The 22,960-nt window shown below is 43.1% G+C and overlaps 1 protein-coding gene across 2 annotated transcripts in view; it reads right to left on the reverse strand.

Annotated features, from left to right (window-relative positions):
* The window catches only part of LOC308281333 (uncharacterized protein), a 97,292-nt gene that overhangs the window by 68,971 nt on the left and 5,361 nt on the right, over window positions 1-22,960 (reverse strand). For both annotated transcript variants that reach the window (XM_080721490.1, XM_080721489.1), the window contains exons 2-3: window positions 22,372-22,471; window positions 962-1,001 (exon numbers count right to left, since the gene is read on the reverse strand). In XM_080721490.1, the coding sequence (XP_080577616.1) occupies window positions 962-1,001; window positions 22,372-22,471 (140 nt within the window). The remainder of the gene's footprint in view (window positions 1-961; window positions 1,002-22,371; window positions 22,472-22,960) is intronic.

Here is a 22,960-nt window from a genome sequence, read left to right on the forward strand (position 1 = left end):
AAATTCTGAACAGAACTGGAATCTTTTTTTTATTGTCCAGTTGTTGTGTCCGAGTTTGTGGCTGACCACCATCTATGAAGATGACAACTGACAAAAGTAAAAAATGTTTTGCCTATCATTAAAACAATCATTCATTAGTGTGCAATAAGTGTTAAATGGCTTTATATTATGAATTGTACGGTAATCATTTCTTGACTGACTTGACTGTCAATAAATCTGTTATGGAGTATGTTACAGGCTTGTGTTTGTTTATGAGTCTATTGATCATTACAATGTCCTGGTGTGAAAGACAACATGTTCTGACATTTCTTCCTATCTGGACAATCTCAATCTGTTGTGATGTCATAATAATTCAACTTAATGACACTTCATATCAAAAAGGTTGCCGACCTCTGGCCTAAATGAATGATACAGACTTCACTGGGAAAACAATTTGTGACCGTAAAATGTAATGTCAAATGGAAACTTGGATTAGGCGAAACCGTGACACCCCTAATTGTCCTCTGGTCATTCCAGAGTCTAACAGCTGATCCTGCATCTTTTGGGTGAGAAACGACAAGCTGCAGGCGACAGGGACGTTAGGGTGGACTTTAGGATGGCTCCTCTGACTGACACCCAGTAACAGTTCATTATAACAACACATGTGAACAAGAGGCTACACACAACTCACAGAGTCATCCATCACATAGAGAACGCTTGTTGAGGTAAAAAAACAAGTGTGGTTTTGAGACAAAGAGAAAGATGGAGAGAGCGCGCGAGAGAGAGAGAGAGAGAGAGAGAGAGAGAGAGAGAGAGAGAGAGAGAGAGAGAGAGAGAGAGAGAGAGAGGAAGCGTGTGTGTGTGTGTGTGTGTGTGTGTGTGTGTGTGTGTGTGTGTGTGTGTGTGTGTGTGTGTGTGTGTGTGCGCATGTGCACGCGTGTGTGTGTGTGTGTGGTGTTTTGTTGTTAGTTTGTTTACATACTGGTCTGGAGGCTCCGGCCACGACTGTGTCAGAACGATCTCTGCAAAGACACAACATGGAAGAGAAGATCAGCGATGCACACCGAATAAATACAACTTTATATTTTTATCTTTCACAGACAGAATGGAAACGTATTGAAAATCCCATGTGTTTGTCCTTGATGTTTAAGCCTGCAATGTGGAACTTAATGTAATTCATTAAACAAGACTAACGTCATAGAAAGTACGCAGAGACAAAACACTGGTCTATAGTCACACTGTAGTACTCCAACATGACAAAACACTGGTCTATAGTCACACTGTAGTACTCCAACATGACAAAACACTGGTCTATAGTCACACTGTAGTACTCCAACACTGGTCTATAGTCACACTGTAGTACTCCAACACTACAAAACACTGGTCTATAGTCACACTGTAGTACTCCAACATGACAAAACACTGGTCTATAGTCACACTGTAGTACTCCAACACTGGTCTATAGTCACACTGTAGTACTCCAACATGAACACTGGTCTATAGTCACACTGTAGTACTCCAACATGACAAAACACTGGTCTATAGTCACACTGTAGTACTCCAACATGACAAAACACTGGTCTATAGTCACACTGTAGTACTCCAACACTGGTCTATAGTCACACTGTAGTACTCCAACACTGGTCTATAGTCACACTGTAGTACTCCAACACTGGTCTATAGTCACACTGTAGTACTCCAACACTGGTCTATGGTCACACTGTAGTACTCCAACATGAACACTGGTCTATAGTCACACTGTAGTACTCCAACATGACAAAACACTGGTCTATAGTCACACTGTAGTACTCCAACATGACAAAACACTGGTCTATAGTCACACTGTAGTACTCCAACATGAACACTGGTCTATAGTCACACTGTAGTACTCCAACATGACAAAACACTGGTCTATAGTCACACTGTAGTACTCCAACATGACAAAACACTGGTCTATAGTCACACTGTAGTACTCCAACATGACAAAACACTGGTCTATAGTCACACTGTAGTACTCCAACATGACAAAACACTGGTCTATAGTCACACTGTAGTACTCCAACATGACAAAACACTGGTCTATAGTCACACTGTAGTACTCCAACATGAACACTGGTCTATAGTCACACTGTAGTACTCCAACATGAACACTGGTCTATAGTCACACTGTAGTACTCCAACATGAACACTGGTCTATAGTCACACTGTAGTACTCCAACACTGGTCTATAGTCACACTGTAGTACTCCAACACTGGTCTATAGTCACACTGTAGTACTCCAACACTGGTCTATAGTCACACTGTAGTACTCCAACACTGGTCTATAGTCACACTGTAGTACTCCAACACTACAAAACACTGGTCTATAGTCACACTGTAGTACTCCAACATGAACACTGGTCTATAGTCACACTGTAGTACTCCAACATGAACACTGGTCTATAGTCACACTGTAGTACTCCAACACTGGTCTATGGTCACACTGTAGTACTCCAACACTGGTCTATGGTCACACTGTAGTACTCCAACATGAACACTGGTCTATAGTCACACTGTAGTACTCCAACATGAACACTGGTCTATAGTCACACTGTAGTACTCCAACATGAACACTGGTCTATAGTCACACTGTAGTACTCCAACATGAACACTGGTCTATAGTCACACTGTAGTACTCCAACATGAACACTGGTCTATAGTCACACTGTAGTACTCCAACATGAACACTGGTCTATAGTCACACTGTAGTACTCCAACATGAACACTGGTCTATAGTCACACTGTAGTACTCCAACACTGGTCTATAGTCACACTGTAGTACTCCAACACTGGTCTATAGTCACACTGTAGTACTCCAACACTGGTCTATAGTCACACTGTAGTACTCCAACATGAACACTGGTCTATAGTCACACTGTAGTACTCCAACACTGGTCTATAGTCACACTGTAGTACTCCAACACTGGTCTATAGTCACACTGTAGTACTCCAACACTGGTCTATAGTCACACTGTAGTACTCCAACATGAACACTGGTCTATAGTCACACTGTAGTACTCCAACATGAACACTGGTCTATAGTCACACTGTAGTACTCCAACACTGGTCTATAGTCACACTGTAGTACTCCAACACTGGTCTATAGTCACACTGTAGTACTCCAACACTGGTCTATAGTCACACTGTAGTACTCCAACATGAACACTGGTCTATAGTCACACTGTAGTACTCCAACACTGGTCTATAGTCACACTGTAGTACTCCAACATGAACACTGGTCTATAGTCACACTGTAGTACTCCAACATGAACACTGGTCTATAGTCACACTGTAGTACTCCAACATGAACACTGGTCTATAGTCACACTGTAGTACTCCAACACTGGTCTATAGTCACACTGTAGTACTCCAACACTGGTCTATAGTCACACTGTAGTACTCCAACATGAACACTGGTCTATAGTCACACTGTAGTACTCCAACACTGGTCTATAGTCACACTGTAGTACTCCAACATGAACACTGGTCTATAGTCACACTGTAGTACTCCAACATGAACACTGGTCTATAGTCACACTGTAGTACTCCAACATGAACACTGGTCTATAGTCACACTGTAGTACTCCAACACTGGTCTATAGTCACACTGTAGTACTCCAACATGAACACTGGTCTATAGTCACACTGTAGTACTCCAACATGAACACTGGTCTATAGTCACACTGTAGTACTCCAACATGAACACTGGTCTATAGTCACACTGTAGTACTCCAACATGAACACTGGTCTATAGTCACACTGTAGTACTCCAACATGAACACTGGTCTATAGTCACACTGTAGTACTCCAACACTGGTCTATAGTCACACTGTAGTACTCCAACATGAACACTGGTCTATAGTCACACTGTAGTACTCCAACATGAACACTGGTCTATAGTCACACTGTAGTACTCCAACATGAACACTGGTCTATAGTCACACTGTAGTACTCCAACATGAACACTGGTCTATAGTCACACTGTAGTACTCCAACATGAACACTGGTCTATAGTCACACTGTAGTACTCCAACACTGGTCTATAGTCACACTGTAGTACTCCAACACTGGTCTATAGTCACACTGTAGTACTCCAACATGAACACTGGTCTATAGTCACACTGTAGTACTCCAACATGAACACTGGTCTATAGTCACACTGTAGTACTCCAACATGAACACTGGTCTATAGTCACACTGTAGTACTCCAACACTGGTCTATAGTCACACTGTAGTACTCCAACATGAACACTGGTCTATAGTCACACTGTAGTACTCCAACATGAACACTGGTCTATAGTCACACTGTAGTACTCCAACATGAACACTGGTCTATAGTCACACTGTAGTACTCCAACACTGGTCTATAGTCACACTGTAGTACTCCAACATGAACACTGGTCTATAGTCACACTGTAGTACTCCAACACTGGTCTATAGTCACACTGTAGTACTCCAACATGAACACTGGTCTATAGTCACACTGTAGTACTCCAACACTGGTCTATAGTCACACTGTAGTACTCCAACATGAACACTGGTCTATAGTCACACTGTAGTACTCCAACATGAACACTGGTCTATAGTCACACTGTAGTACTCCAACATGAACACTGGTCTATAGTCACACTGTAGTACTCCAACATGAACACTGGTCTATGGTCACACTGTAGTACTCCAACACTGGTCTATAGTCACACTGTAGTACTCCAACATGAACACTGGTCTATAGTCACACTGTAGTACTCCAACATGAACACTGGTCTATAGTCACACTGTAGTACTCCAACATGAACACTGGTCTATAGTCACACTGTAGTACTCCAACATGAACACTGGTCTATGGTCACACTGTAGTACTCCAACATGAACACTGGTCTATAGTCACACTGTAGTACTCCAACATGAACACTGGTCTATAGTCACACTGTAGTACTCCAACACTGGTCTATAGTCACACTGTAGTACTCCAACATGAACACTGGTCTATAGTCACACTGTAGTACTCCAACACTGGTCTATAGTCACACTGTAGTACTCCAACACTGGTCTATAGTCACACTGTAGTACTCCAACACTGGTCTATAGTCACACTGTAGTACTCCAACACTGGTCTATAGTCACACTGTAGTACTCCAACACTGGTCTATAGTCACACTGTAGTACTCCAACACTGGTCTATAGTCACACTGTAGTACTCCAACACTGGTCTATAGTCACACTGTAGTACTCCAACATGAACACTGGTCTATAGTCACACTGTAGTACTCCAACACTGGTCTATAGTCACACTGTAGTACTCCAACATGAACACTGGTCTATAGTCACACTGTAGTACTCCAACACTGGTCTATAGTCACACTGTAGTACTCCAACACTGGTCTATAGTCACACTGTAGTACTCCAACACTGGTCTATAGTCACACTGTAGTACTCCAACACTGGTCTATAGTCACACTGTAGTACTCCAACACTGGTCTATAGTCACACTGTAGTACTCCAACACTGGTCTATAGTCACACTGTAGTACTCCAACACTGGTCTATAGTCACACTGTAGTACTCCAACATGAACACTGGTCTATAGTCACACTGTAGTACTCCAACATGAACACTGGTCTATAGTCACACTGTAGTACTCCAACATGAACACTGGTCTATAGTCACACTGTAGTACTCCAACATGAACACTGGTCTATAGTCACACTGTAGTACTCCAACATGAACACTGGTCTATAGTCACACTGTAGTACTCCAACATGAACACTGGTCTATAGTCACACTGTAGTACTCCAACACTGGTCTATAGTCACACTGTAGTACTCCAAGACTGGTCTATAGTCACACTGTAGTACTCCAACACTGGTCTATAGTCACACTGTAGTACTCCAACATGAACACTGGTCTATAGTCACACTGTAGTACTCCAACACTGGTCTATAGTCACACTGTAGTACTCCAACACTGGTCTATAGTCACACTGTAGTACTCCAACACTGGTCTATAGTCACACTGTAGTACTCCAACATGAACACTGGTCTATAGTCACACTGTAGTACTCCAACATGAACACTGGTCTATAGTCACACTGTAGTACTCCAACACTGGTCTATAGTCACACTGTAGTACTCCAACACTGGTCTATAGTCACACTGTAGTACTCCAACACTGGTCTATAGTCACACTGTAGTACTCCAACATGAACACTGGTCTATAGTCACACTGTAGTACTCCAACACTGGTCTATAGTCACACTGTAGTACTCCAACATGAACACTGGTCTATAGTCACACTGTAGTACTCCAACATGAACACTGGTCTATAGTCACACTGTAGTACTCCAACATGAACACTGGTCTATAGTCACACTGTAGTACTCCAACACTGGTCTATAGTCACACTGTAGTACTCCAACACTGGTCTATAGTCACACTGTAGTACTCCAACATGAACACTGGTCTATAGTCACACTGTAGTACTCCAACACTGGTCTATAGTCACACTGTAGTACTCCAACATGAACACTGGTCTATAGTCACACTGTAGTACTCCAACATGAACACTGGTCTATAGTCACACTGTAGTACTCCAACATGAACACTGATCTATAGTCACACTGTAGTACTCCAACACTGGTCTATAGTCACACTGTAGTACTCCAACATGAACACTGGTCTATAGTCACACTGTAGTACTCCAACATGAACACTGGTCTATAGTCACACTGTAGTACTCCAACATGAACACTGGTCTATAGTCACACTGTAGTACTCCAACATGAACACTGGTCTATAGTCACACTGTAGTACTCCAACATGAACACTGGTCTATAGTCACACTGTAGTACTCCAACACTGGTCTATAGTCACACTGTAGTACTCCAACATGAACACTGGTCTATAGTCACACTGTAGTACTCCAACATGAACACTGGTCTATAGTCACACTGTAGTACTCCAACATGAACACTGGTCTATAGTCACACTGTAGTACTCCAACATGAACACTGGTCTATAGTCACACTGTAGTACTCCAACATGAACACTGGTCTATAGTCACACTGTAGTACTCCAACACTGGTCTATAGTCACACTGTAGTACTCCAACATGAACACTGGTCTATAGTCACACTGTAGTACTCCAACATGAACACTGGTCTATAGTCACACTGTAGTACTCCAACATGAACACTGGTCTATAGTCACACTGTAGTACTCCAACACTGGTCTATAGTCACACTGTAGTACTCCAACATGAACACTGGTCTATAGTCACACTGTAGTACTCCAACATGAACACTGGTCTATAGTCACACTGTAGTACTCCAACATGAACACTGGTCTATAGTCACACTGTAGTACTCCAACACTGGTCTATAGTCACACTGTAGTACTCCAACATGAACACTGGTCTATAGTCACACTGTAGTACTCCAACACTGGTCTATAGTCACACTGTAGTACTCCAACATGAACACTGGTCTATAGTCACACTGTAGTACTCCAACACTGGTCTATAGTCACACTGTAGTACTCCAACATGAACACTGGTCTATAGTCACACTGTAGTACTCCAACATGAACACTGGTCTATAGTCACACTGTAGTACTCCAACATGAACACTGGTCTATAGTCACACTGTAGTACTCCAACATGAACACTGGTCTATGGTCACACTGTAGTACTCCAACACTGGTCTATAGTCACACTGTAGTACTCCAACATGAACACTGGTCTATAGTCACACTGTAGTACTCCAACATGAACACTGGTCTATAGTCACACTGTAGTACTCCAACATGAACACTGGTCTATAGTCACACTGTAGTACTCCAACATGAACACTGGTCTATGGTCACACTGTAGTACTCCAACATGAACACTGGTCTATAGTCACACTGTAGTACTCCAACATGAACACTGGTCTATAGTCACACTGTAGTACTCCAACACTGGTCTATAGTCACACTGTAGTACTCCAACATGAACACTGGTCTATAGTCACACTGTAGTACTCCAACACTGGTCTATAGTCACACTGTAGTACTCCAACACTGGTCTATAGTCACACTGTAGTACTCCAACACTGGTCTATAGTCACACTGTAGTACTCCAACACTGGTCTATAGTCACACTGTAGTACTCCAACACTGGTCTATAGTCACACTGTAGTACTCCAACACTGGTCTATAGTCACACTGTAGTACTCCAACACTGGTCTATAGTCACACTGTAGTACTCCAACATGAACACTGGTCTATAGTCACACTGTAGTACTCCAACACTGGTCTATAGTCACACTGTAGTACTCCAACATGAACACTGGTCTATAGTCACACTGTAGTACTCCAACACTGGTCTATAGTCACACTGTAGTACTCCAACACTGGTCTATAGTCACACTGTAGTACTCCAACACTGGTCTATAGTCACACTGTAGTACTCCAACACTGGTCTATAGTCACACTGTAGTACTCCAACACTGGTCTATAGTCACACTGTAGTACTCCAACACTGGTCTATAGTCACACTGTAGTACTCCAACACTGGTCTATAGTCACACTGTAGTACTCCAACACTGGTCTATAGTCACACTGTAGTACTCCAACATGAACACTGGTCTATAGTCACACTGTAGTACTCCAACATGAACACTGGTCTATAGTCACACTGTAGTACTCCAACATGAACACTGGTCTATAGTCACACTGTAGTACTCCAACATGAACACTGGTCTATAGTCACACTGTAGTACTCCAACATGAACACTGGTCTATAGTCACACTGTAGTACTCCAACACTGGTCTATAGTCACACTGTAGTACTCCAACACTGGTCTATAGTCACACTGTAGTACTCCAACACTGGTCTATAGTCACACTGTAGTACTCCAACACTGGTCTATAGTCACACTGTAGTACTCCAACATGAACACTGGTCTATAGTCACACTGTAGTACTCCAACACTGGTCTATAGTCACACTGTAGTACTCCAACACTGGTCTATAGTCACACTGTAGTACTCCAACACTGGTCTATAGTCACACTGTAGTACTCCAACATGAACACTGGTCTATAGTCACACTGTAGTACTCCAACATGAACACTGGTCTATAGTCACACTGTAGTACTCCAACACTGGTCTATAGTCACACTGTAGTACTCCAACACTGGTCTATAGTCACACTGTAGTACTCCAACACTGGTCTATAGTCACACTGTAGTACTCCAACATGAACACTGGTCTATAGTCACACTGTAGTACTCCAACACTGGTCTATAGTCACACTGTAGTACTCCAACATGAACACTGGTCTATAGTCACACTGTAGTACTCCAACATGAACACTGGTCTATAGTCACACTGTAGTACTCCAACATGAACACTGGTCTATAGTCACACTGTAGTACTCCAACACTGGTCTATAGTCACACTGTAGTACTCCAACACTGGTCTATAGTCACACTGTAGTTAGGGTTGGAGGCGGTAACCGCCGTACCGCCGTACCGCGGTATACCGAGGTCTACCGCGGTGTCATTGTGCTTACCGCGGTAAAAAGACAAAAAAAAGGTCTATTTTTTATTGGAAAACAAGCGAGTTTTAAAACGGGGGAGAAGCGAGGACCGCATGCGCTCCATGCCGCTCTGCTCTGGGCCGTGTACCACACGTTGGAAGCCACATACGTCACTCACACACAGAGACCTGCAGTGTACACAGTGCACGGCTGCACGCAGGGCATAGATAGAGTACGGAGCACAACTCTTTCTCTGTAATCCACTCGACACAAGGATGTTAATACATAGGCTACCTTGTGTTGTGGCATATCTTTTTTTGAGTGGTGGTCTCACCGCCACTCCTGTAATTGGGTTTCACGATGTCGTGTCTGTCTGTCTGTATGTCTGTCGCCTGTCATACCTCTCTTGACCACACACACACAGACCACAAACACACACACACACACACACACACACACACACACACACACACACACGTTGAAGGAGGGGCGCTATTGAGCAGGCATACTCAACACACTCTCTCTCACGTAGCAAGGAGGGCACGCACGCACGCACGCACACGCACACACACACACACACACACACACACACACACGTCCGCGACTGGGTGGCTGCAACAGCAAGCACAACGTTGTGTGTGCTCGCGCTAATGTTGCAGCCGGAGACATAACTCTGAGCACGGAGAAAAGTCCGACGCTGAGGTATACGCAATGTTGTGGTTTGATTGGAAGTGGCTGCCGCTGAATGGAGCTTCCTGCTTGTGTTCCCACTACTTTACCTTTTTCGGCGCTGTTGTGTGCAGTCTGCACTGCAGCCTCGTCCGTCCGTCCGTCCGTTCAACACACATCACATCACCCAAGTAAATCCTGGCTTATACTTCTCCATCACGGCGTGTTCCGTGACAAAATGTGTCTGATCTACAAGCTCACAACGCGTCGCGGATTGCAATCCATGTATTTGACTCTTTTTATTTGACCACCACTCAGTTCACAACAAGGTGTGATTTTTATTCATACGGATTACTGGCGGAGCGCGGGCCGCGTGGACTAAAGCCGAAAATGAAACTATTTTACTTTCTCCACCGCGTCGCACTCCGTCCAGCGGCGCGTCGGCGATTTTATAACCTTTTCTGTCAAGTCTTGTAACTAAAACCTGTATATAGCAGCACTCAATCACTGCGATTTGAGAGTTGAGACGTGACGTGAGTTTACAGAATCACTGTACACGATCTGACAACCCTTCCTTCAGGTGTTTGTGTCTGAATAGCCCAAGTAGCTAGCCTACGTAGCTTGCCTACGTTACTATGGTAACCCGACAGTGCAGATCTAAAAGCTCAGAACGCATCGCGGATGCGACGTGTTGTGAGCTTGTAGATCTGCTCCTTTGAAAGCCAGACACGCTGTGCTGTACGGAGAAGTATAACTCGGGCAGTCAGGCTGTGTCGCCTCTCCACTGTGGAGAAACTATTTTACTTTCTCCGTCGCACGTTGTGCTCCGTCCAGCGGCGCGTCGGCGATTTTATAACCTTTTCTGTCAAGTCTTGTAACTAAAACCTGTATATAGCAGCACTCAATCACTGCGATTTGAGAGTTGAGACGTGACGTGAGTTTACAGAATCACTGTACACGATCCGACAACCCTTCCTTCAGCTGTTTGTGTCTGAATAGCCCAAGTAGCTAGCCTACGTAGCTTGCCTACGTTACTATGGTAACCCGACAGTGCAGATCTAAAAGCTCAGAACGCATCGCGGATGCGACGTGTTGTGAGCTTGTAGATCTGCTCCTTTGAAAGCCAGACACGCTGTGCTGTACGGAGAAGTATAACTCGGGCAGTCAGGCTGTGTCGCCCCTCCTTTTGGGAAGATGATTGCAATATTTTGGCTTATCGCCGAACCTTAATTAATAGATACGGGGGTGCGGTAATTACCGCAGTACCGGCGGTAAATGGGAAGACGGTAATCGCGGTAACAAAATGTCCATACCGCCCCAGGCCTAACTGTAGTACTCCAACATGAACACTGGTCTATAGTCACACTGTAGTACTCCAACACTGGTCTATAGTCACACTGTAGTACTCCAACATGAACACTGGTCTATAGTCACACTGTAGTACTCCAACATGAACACTGGTCTATAGTCACACTGTAGTACTCCAACATGAACACTGGTCTATAGTCACACTGTAGTACTCCAACACTGGTCTATAGTCACACTGTAGTACTCCAACATGAACACTGGTCTATAGTCACACTGTAGTACTCCAACATGAACACTGGTCTATAGTCACACTGTAGTACTCCAACATGAACACTGGTCTATAGTCACACTGTAGTACTCCAACATGAACACTGGTCTATAGTCACACTGTAGTACTCCAACATGAACACTGGTCTATAGTCACACTGTAGTACTCCAACACTGGTCTATAGTCACACTGTAGTACTCCAACATGAACACTGGTCTATAGTCACACTGTAGTACTCCAACATGAACACTGGTCTATAGTCACACTGTAGTACTCCAACATGAACACTGGTCTATAGTCACACTGTAGTACTCCAACATGAACACTGGTCTATAGTCACACTGTAGTACTCCAACATGAACACTGGTCTATAGTCACACTGTAGTACTCCAACACTGGTCTATAGTCACACTGTAGTACTCCAACACTGGTCTATAGTCACACTGTAGTACTCCAACATGAACACTGGTCTATAGTCACACTGTAGTACTCCAACATGAACACTGGTCTATAGTCACACTGTAGTACTCCAACATGAACACTGGTCTATAGTCACACTGTAGTACTCCAACACTGGTCTATAGTCACACTGTAGTACTCCAACATGAACACTGGTCTATAGTCACACTGTAGTACTCCAACATGAACACTGGTCTATAGTCACACTGTAGTACTCCAACATGAACACTGGTCTATAGTCACACTGTAGTACTCCAACACTGGTCTATAGTCACACTGTAGTACTCCAACATGAACACTGGTCTATAGTCACACTGTAGTACTCCAACACTGGTCTATAGTCACACTGTAGTACTCCAACATGAACACTGGTCTATAGTCACACTGTAGTACTCCAACACTGGTCTATAGTCACACTGTAGTACTCCAACATGAACACTGGTCTATAGTCACACTGTAGTACTCCAACATGAACACTGGTCTATAGTCACACTGTAGTACTCCAACATGAACACTGGTCTATAGTCACACTGTAGTACTCCAACATGAACACTGGTCTATGGTCACACTGTAGTACTCCAACACTGGTCTATAGTCACACTGTAGTACTCCAACATGAACACTGGTCTATAGTCACACTGTAGTACTCCAACATGAACACTGGTCTATAGTCACACTGTAGTACTCCAACATGAACACTGGTCTATAGTCACACTGTAGTACTCCAACATGAACACTGGTCTATGGTCACACTGTAGTACTCCAACATGAACACTGGTCTATAGTCACACTGTAGTACTCCAACATGAACACTGGTCTATAGTCACACTGTAGTACTCCAACACTGGTCTATAGTCACACTGTAGTACTCCAACATGAACACTGGTCTATAGTCACACTGTAGTACTCCAACACTGGTCTATAGTCACACTGTAGTACTCCAACACTGGTCTATAGTCACACTGTAGTACTCCAACACTGGTCTATAGTCACACTGTAGTACTCCAACACTGGTCTATAGTCACACTGTAGTACTCCAACACTGGTCTATAGTCACACTGTAGTACTCCAACACTGGTCTATAGTCACACTGTAGTACTCCAACACTGGTCTATAGTCACACTGTAGTACTCCAACACTGGTCTATAGTCACACTGTAGTACTCCAACACTGGTCTATAGTCACACTGTAGTACTCCAACACTGGTCTATAGTCACACTGTAGTACTCCAACACTGGTCTATAGTCACACTGTAGTACTCCAACACTGGTCTATAGTCACACTGTAGTACTCCAACACTGGTCTATAGTCACACTGTAGTACTCCAACACTGGTCTATAGTCACACTGTAGTACTCCAACACTGGTCTATAGTCACACTGTAGTACTCCAACACTGGTCTATAGTCACACTGTAGTACTCCAACACTGGTCTATAGTCACACTGTAGTACTCCAACACTGGTCTATAGTCACACTGTAGTACTCCAACATGAACACTGGTCTATAGTCACACTGTAGTACTCCAACATGAACACTGGTCTATAGTCACACTGTAGTACTCCAACATGAACACTGGTCTATAGTCACACTGTAGTACTCCAACATGAACACTGGTCTATAGTCACACTGTAGTACTCCAACATGAACACTGGTCTATAGTCACACTGTAGTACTCCAACATGAACACTGGTCTATAGTCACACTGTAGTACTCCAACATGAACACTGGTCTATAGTCACACTGTAGTACTCCAACATGAACACTGGTCTATAGTCACACTGTAGTACTCCAACATGAACACTGGTCTATAGTCACACTGTAGTACTCCAACATGAACACTGGTCTATAGTCACACTGTAGTACTCCAACATGAACACTGGTCTATAGTCACACTGTAGTACTCCAACATGAACACTGGTCTATAGTCACACTGTAGTACTCCAACATGAACACTGGTCTATAGTCACACTGTAGTACTCCAACACTGGTCTATAGTCACACTGTAGTACTCCAACATGAACACTGGTCTATAGTCACACTGTAGTACTCCAACATGAACACTGGTCTATAGTCACACTGTAGTACTCCAACATGAACACTGGTCTATAGTCACACTGTAGTACTCCAACATGAACACTGGTCTATAGTCACACTGTAGTACTCCAACATGAACACTGGTCTATAGTCACACTGTAGTACTCCAACATGAACACTGGTCTATAGTCACACTGTAGTACTCCAACATGAACACTGGTCTATAGTCACACTGTAGTACTCCAACATGAACACTGGTCTATAGTCACACTGTAGTACTCCAACATGAACACTGGTCTATAGTCACACTGTAGTACTCCAACATGAACACTGGTCTATAGTCACACTGTAGTACTCCAACATGAACACTGGTCTATAGTCACACTGTAGTACTCCAACATGAACACTGGTCTATAGTCACACTGTAGTACTCCAACATGAACACTGGTCTATAGTCACACTGTAGTACTCCAACATGAACACTGGTCTATAGTCACACTGTAGTACTCCAACATGAACACTGGTCTATAGTCACACTGTAGTACTCCAACACTGGTCTATAGTCACACTGTAGTACTCCAACATGAACACTGGTCTATAGTCACACTGTAGTACTCCAACATGAACACTGGTCTATAGTCACACTGTAGTACTCCAACATGAACACTGGTCTATAGTCACACTGTAGTACTCCAACATGAACACTGGTCTATAGTCACACTGTAGTACTCCAACATGAACACTGGTCTATAGTCACACTGTAGTACTCCAACACTGGTCTATAGTCACACTGTAGTACTCCAACACTGGTCTATAGTCACACTGTAGTACTCCAACATGAACACTGGTCTATAGTCACACTGTAGTACTCCAACATGAACACTGGTCTATAGTCACACTGTAGTACTCCAACATGAACACTGGTCTATAGTCACACTGTAGTACTCCAACACTGGTCTATAGTCACACTGTAGTACTCCAACATGAACACTGGTCTATAGTCACACTGTAGTACTCCAACATGAACACTGGTCTATAGTCACACTGTAGTACTCCAACATGAACACTGGTCTATAGTCACACTGTAGTACTCCAACACTGGTCTATAGTCACACTGTAGTACTCCAACATGAACACTGGTCTATAGTCACACTGTAGTACTCCAACACTGGTCTATAGTCACACTGTAGTACTCCAACATGAACACTGGTCTATAGTCACACTGTAGTACTCCAACACTGGTCTATAGTCACACTGTAGTACTCCAACATGAACACTGGTCTATAGTCACACTGTAGTACTCCAACATGAACACTGGTCTATAGTCACACTGTAGTACTCCAACATGAACACTGGTCTATAGTCACACTGTAGTACTCCAACATGAACACTGGTCTATGGTCACACTGTAGTACTCCAACACTGGTCTATAGTCACACTGTAGTACTCCAACATGAACACTGGTCTATAGTCACACTGTAGTACTCCAACATGAACACTGGTCTATAGTCACACTGTAGTACTCCAACATGAACACTGGTCTATAGTCACACTGTAGTACTCCAACATGAACACTGGTCTATGGTCACACTGTAGTACTCCAACATGAACACTGGTCTATAGTCACACTGTAGTACTCCAACATGAACACTGGTCTATAGTCACACTGTAGTACTCCAACACTGGTCTATAGTCACACTGTAGTACTCCAACATGAACACTGGTCTATAGTCACACTGTAGTACTCCAACACTGGTCTATAGTCACACTGTAGTACTCCAACACTGGTCTATAGTCACACTGTAGTACTCCAACACTGGTCTATAGTCACACTGTAGTACTCCAACACTGGTCTATAGTCACACTGTAGTACTCCAACACTGGTCTATAGTCACACTGTAGTACTCCAACACTGGTCTATAGTCACACTGTAGTACTCCAACACTGGTCTATAGTCACACTGTAGTACTCCAACACTGGTCTATAGTCACACTGTAGTACTCCAACACTGGTCTATAGTCACACTGTAGTACTCCAACACTGGTCTATAGTCACACTGTAGTACTCCAACACTGGTCTATAGTCACACTGTAGTACTCCAACACTGGTCTATAGTCACACTGTAGTACTCCAACACTGGTCTATAGTCACACTGTAGTACTCCAACATGAACACTGGTCTATAGTCACACTGTAGTACTCCAACATGAACACTGGTCTATAGTCACACTGTAGTACTCCAACATGAACACTGGTCTATAGTCACACTGTAGTACTCCAACATGAACACTGGTCTATAGTCACACTGTAGTACTCCAACATGAACACTGGTCTATAGTCACACTGTAGTACTCCAACATGAACACTGGTCTATAGTCACACTGTAGTACTCCAACATGAACACTGGTCTATAGTCACACTGTAGTACTCCAACATGAACACTGGTCTATAGTCACACTGTAGTACTCCAACATGAACACTGGTCTATAGTCACACTGTAGTACTCCAACATGAACACTGGTCTATAGTCACACTGTAGTACTCCAACATGAACACTGGTCTATAGTCACACTGTAGTACTCCAACATGAACACTGGTCTATAGTCACACTGTAGTACTCCAACATGAACACTGGTCTATAGTCACACTGTAGTACTCCAACACTGGTCTATAGTCACACTGTAGTACTCCAACATGAACACTGGTCTATAGTCACACTGTAGTACTCCAACATGAACACTGGTCTATAGTCACACTGTAGTACTCCAACATGAACACTGGTCTATAGTCACACTGTAGTACTCCAACACTGGTCTATAGTCACACTGTAGTACTCCAACATGAACACTGGTCTATAGTCACACTGTAGTACTCCAACATGAACACTGGTCTATAGTCACACTGTAGTACTCCAACATGAACACTGGTCTATAGTCACACTGTAGTACTCCAACATGAACACTGGTCTATAGTCACACTGTAGTACTCCAACATGAACACTGGTCTATAGTCACACTGTAGTACTCCAACATGAACACTGGTCTATAGTCACACTGTAGTACTCCAACATGAACACTGGTCTATAGTCACACTGTAGTACTCCAACATGAACACTGGTCTATAGTCACACTGTAGTACTCCAACATGAACACTGGTCTATAGTCACACTGTAGTACTCCAACATGAACACTGGTCTATAGTCACACTGTAGTACTCCAACATGAACACTGGTCTATAGTCACACTGTAGTACTCCAACATGAACACTGGTCTATAGTCACACTGTAGTACTCCAACATGAACACTGGTCTATAGTCACACTGTAGTACTCCAACATGAACACTGGTCTATAGTCACACTGTAGTACTCCAACATGAACACTGGTCTATAGTCACACTGTAGTACTCCAACACTGGTCTATAGTCACACTGTAGTACTCCAACACTGGTCTATAGTCACACTGTAGTACTCCAACATGAACACTGGTCTATAGTCACACTGTAGTACTCCAACATGAACACTGGTCTATAGTCACACTGTAGTACTCCAACACTGGTCTATAGTCACACTGTAGTACTCCAACATGAACACTGGTCTATAGTCACACTGTAGTACTCCAACATGAACACTGGTCTATAGTCACACTGTAGTACTCCAACATGAACACTGGTCTATAGTCACACTGTAGTACTCCAACACTGGTCTATAGTCACACTGTAGTACTCCAACATGAACACTGGTCTATAGTCACACTGTAGTACTCCAACATGAACACTGGTCTATAGTCACACTGTAGTACTCCAACATGAACACTGGTCTATAGTCACACTGTAGTACTCCAACATGAACACTGGTCTATAGTCACACTGTAGTACTCCAACATGAACACTGGTCTATAGTCACACTGTAGTACTCCAACATGAACACTGGTCTATAGTCACACTGTAGTACTCCAACATGAACACTGGTCTATAGTCACACTGTAGTACTCCAACATGAACACTGGTCTATAGTCACACTGTAGTACTCCAACATGAACACTGGTCTATAGTCACACTGTAGTACTCCAACATGAACACTGGTCTATAGTCACACTGTAGTACTCCAACATGAACACTGGTCTATAGTCACACTGTAGTACTCCAACATGAACACTGGTCTATAGTCACACTGTAGTACTCCAACATGAACACTGGTCTATAGTCACACTGTAGTACTCCAACATGAACACTGGTCTATAGTCACACTGTAGTACTCCAACATGAACACTGGTCTATAGTCACACTGTAGTACTCCAACACTGGTCTATAGTCACACTGTAGTACTCCAACACTGGTCTATAGTCACACTGTAGTACTCCAACATGAACACTGGTCTATAGTCACACTGTAGTACTCCAACATGAACACTGGTCTATAGTCACACTGTAGTACTCCAACACTGGTCTATAGTCACACTGTAGTACTCCAACATGAACACTGGTCTATAGTCACACTGTAGTACTCCAACATGAACACTGGTCTATAGTCACACTGTAGTACTCCAACATGAACACTGGTCTATAGTCACACTGTAGTACTCCAACATGAACACTGGTCTATAGTCACACTGTAGTACTCCAACACTGGTCTATAGTCACACTGTAGTACTCCAACATGAACACTGGTCTATAGTCACACTGTAGTACTCCAACATGAACACTGGTCTATAGTCACACTGTAGTACTCCAACATGAACACTGGTCTATAGTCACACTGTAGTACTCCAACATGAACACTGGTCTATAGTCACACTGTAGTACTCCAACATGAACACTGGTCTATAGTCACACTGTAGTACTCCAACACTGGTCTATAGTCACACTGTAGTACTCCAACACTGGTCTATAGTCACACTGTAGTACTCCAACATGAACACTGGTCTATAGTCACACTGTAGTACTCCAACATGAACACTGGTCTATAGTCACACTGTAGTACTCCAACATGAACACTGGTCTATAGTCACACTGTAGTACTCCAACACTGGTCTATAGTCACACTGTAGTACTCCAACATGAACACTGGTCTATAGTCACACTGTAGTACTCCAACATGAACACTGGTCTATAGTCACACTGTAGTACTCCAACATGAACACTGGTCTATAGTCACACTGTAGTACTCCAACATGAACACTGGTCTATAGTCACACTGTAGTACTCCAACATGAACACTGGTCTATAGTCACACTGTAGTACTCCAACATGAACACTGGTCTATAGTCACACTGTAGTACTCCAACATGAACACTGGTCTATAGTCACACTGTAGTACTCCAACATGAACACTGGTCTATAGTCACACTGTAGTACTCCAACATGAACACTGGTCTATAGTCACACTGTAGTACTCCAACATGAACACTGGTCTATAGTCACACTGTAGTACTCCAACATGAACACTGGTCTATAGTCACACTGTAGTACTCCAACATGAACACTGGTCTATAGTCACACTGTAGTACTCCAACATGAACACTGGTCTATAGTCACACTGTAGTACTCCAACATGAACACTGGTCTATAGTCACACTGTAGTACTCCAACATGAACACTGGTCTATAGTCACACTGTAGTACTCCAACATGAACACTGGTCTATAGTCACACTGTAGTACTCCAACATGAACACTGGTCTATAGTCACACTGTAGTACTCCAACATGAACACTGGTCTATAGTCACACTGTAGTACTCCAACATGAACACTGGTCTATAGTCACACTGTAGTACTCCAACATGAACACTGGTCTATAGTCACACTGTAGTACTCCAACATGAACACTGGTCTATAGTCACACTGTAGTACTCCAACATGAACACTGGTCTATAGTCACACTGTAGTACTCCAACACTGGTCTATGGTCACACTGTAGTACTCCAACACTGGTCTATGGTCACACTGTAGTACTCCAACACTGGTCTATGGTCACACTGTAGTACTCCAACACTGGTCTATGGTCACACTGTAGTACTCCAACACTGGTCTATGGTCACACTGTAGTACTCCAACACTGGTCTATAGTCACACTGTAGTACTCCAACACTGGTCTATGGTCACACTGTAGTACTCCAACACTGGTCTATGGTCACACTGTAGTACTCCAACACTGGTCTATGGTCACACTGTAGTACTCCAACACTGGTCTATGGTCACACTGTAGTACTCCAACACTGGTCTATAGTCACACTGTAGTACTCCAACACTGGTCTATAGTCACACTGTAGTACTCCAGTCTCCAACATGAGCAATAAGAGCAAGTCTGGACAATAACCTTTTGAGGCACTTCCCATAACTTGTCTGGATAATTCCAGACAAGTTAGAGAAGTTAAGACATTCCACAGTCATGTCTTTCTTAAATGCATGCAATGGAGTCAAGACATTGAAATAGAATGAATAAAAAGTGCTAACGACCCCTCCAGTATGGTCAGTCCATAGTTTGCATACAGCACTAAGCTATAGGATCCAGTCCATAGTTTGCATACAGCACTAAGCTATAGGATCCAGTCCATAGTTTGCATACAGCACTAAGCTATAGGATCCAGTCCATAGTTTGCATACAGCACTAAGCTATAGGATCCAGTCCATAGTTTGCATACAGCACTAAGCTATAGGATCCAGTCCATAGTTTGCATACAGCACTAAGCTATAGGATCCAGTCCATAGTTTGCATACAGCACTAAGCTATAGGATCCAGTCCATAGTTTGCATACAGCACTAAGCTATAGGATCCAGTCCATAGTTTGCATACAGCACTAAGCTATAGGATCCAGTCCATAGTTTGCATACAGCACTAAGCTATAGGATCCAGTCCATAGTTTGCATACAGCACTAAGCTATAGGATCCAGTCCATAGTTTGCATACAGCACTAAGCTATAGGATCCAGTCCATAGTTTGCATACAGCACTAAGCTATAGGATCCAGTCCATAGTTTGCATACAGCACTAAGCTATAGGATCCAGTCCATAGTTTGCATACAGCACTAAGCTGCTGGGAGCGTCACAGAACAAGTGAAACCAAGAGCTACATTTTAAACTAGAAGCAGTGCTCTTCCGAGCACAGGTCTCCACCAGGCCACACAAATCGGCCTGTTATAGCGCCACCATGAGGCTGATTTAAAAGATGTGGGGCAGAGGTTCTGAATTAGCATCCAGGGAGTGTGTGTGCTCAGTTTGGCAGCGATCGGGCCAACGGCGCCGGAGATTAGCTGGTAACAACCAGGCCACACAAATCGGCCTGTTATAGCGCCACCATGAGGCTGATTTGAAAAATGTGGGGCAGAGGTTCTGAATTAGCATCCAGGGAGTGTGTGTGCTCAGTTTGGCAGCGATCGGGCCAACGGTGACTGAGATTAGCTGTTCACAAACTGCGAGGACGCACGGACGCACGCACGGACGCACGCACGGACGGACGCACGCACGGACGGACGGAGGGGAAAACATACTCTCCCTCAGCCTTCGGCTGGTGGAGACAATAAACGTATCTGGAAGGATTTATTACTTGTCCCGGACAACAGGATAAGCCTTAATGTCATGCCCTGAGAGGTGACGCGGGGACAGTAGCTTTCATAGTGTATCTATTAGGCAGATATACATTACGTACATAGAGGTGACATGGGGAAAGTAGCTTTCATATACATTACAATAAGAGGTGAGGTGGGGACACATACATTACATACACAATGAGAGGTGACATGGGGACAGCAGCTCTCATAGAGTACATAAAGATTAGATATACATTACGTATATATTACAGTAGCTCTCATAGACATATAGATATATATATTATAGATATACATTACGTACACAATGAGAGTTGACATGGGGACAGATAGATTATAGATATACATAACGTATAGATTATAGATATACATTACAGTAGCTCTCATAGACAGATAGATATAATAATAATAATAATATACATTACGTACACAATGAGAGGTGACATGGGGACAGATAGATTATAGATATACATAACGTATAGATTATAGATATACATTACAGTAGCTCTCATAGACAGATATAATAATAATAATAATAATAATAATAATATACATTACGTACACAATGAACGTCCTGCCAGCAGGCTTCACTCCTCCGATGGGAGTTCTTCTGACGATCACTGATGAGTGTTTAGGAATGTGGGCCTCGTCGTCTGTGTACTCTGTAACACACAAAGATACAGTATAGCTGTAATAAGAGTCTGTGTACTCTGTAACACACAAAGATACAGTATAGCTGTAATAAGAGTCTGTGTACTCTGTAACACACAAAGATACAGTACAGCTGTAATAAGAGTCTGTGTACTCTGTAACACACAAAGATACAGTACAGCTGTAATAAGAGTCTGTGTACTCTGTAACACACACACATACAGTACAGCTGTAATAAGAGTCTGTGTATTCTGTAACAATACAAAGATACAGTACAGCTGTAATAAGAGTCTGTGTACTCTGTAACAATACAAAGATACAGTACAGCTGTAATATCATAGTCTGTGTACTCTGAAATGACATGAACACACAACGCAGCTGTAATAAGAGTCTGTGTACTCTGTAACAATACAAAGATACAGTACCGCTGTATTAAGAGTCTGTGTATTCTGTAACAATACAAAGATACAGTACAGCTGTAATATCATCCTCTGTGTATT

The sequence above is a fragment of the Nannobrachium achirus genome, assembly GCF_963921795.1.
Source record: "Nannobrachium achirus genome assembly, chromosome: 3".
Lineage (NCBI taxonomy): Eukaryota > Metazoa > Chordata > Actinopteri > Myctophiformes > Myctophidae > Nannobrachium > Nannobrachium achirus.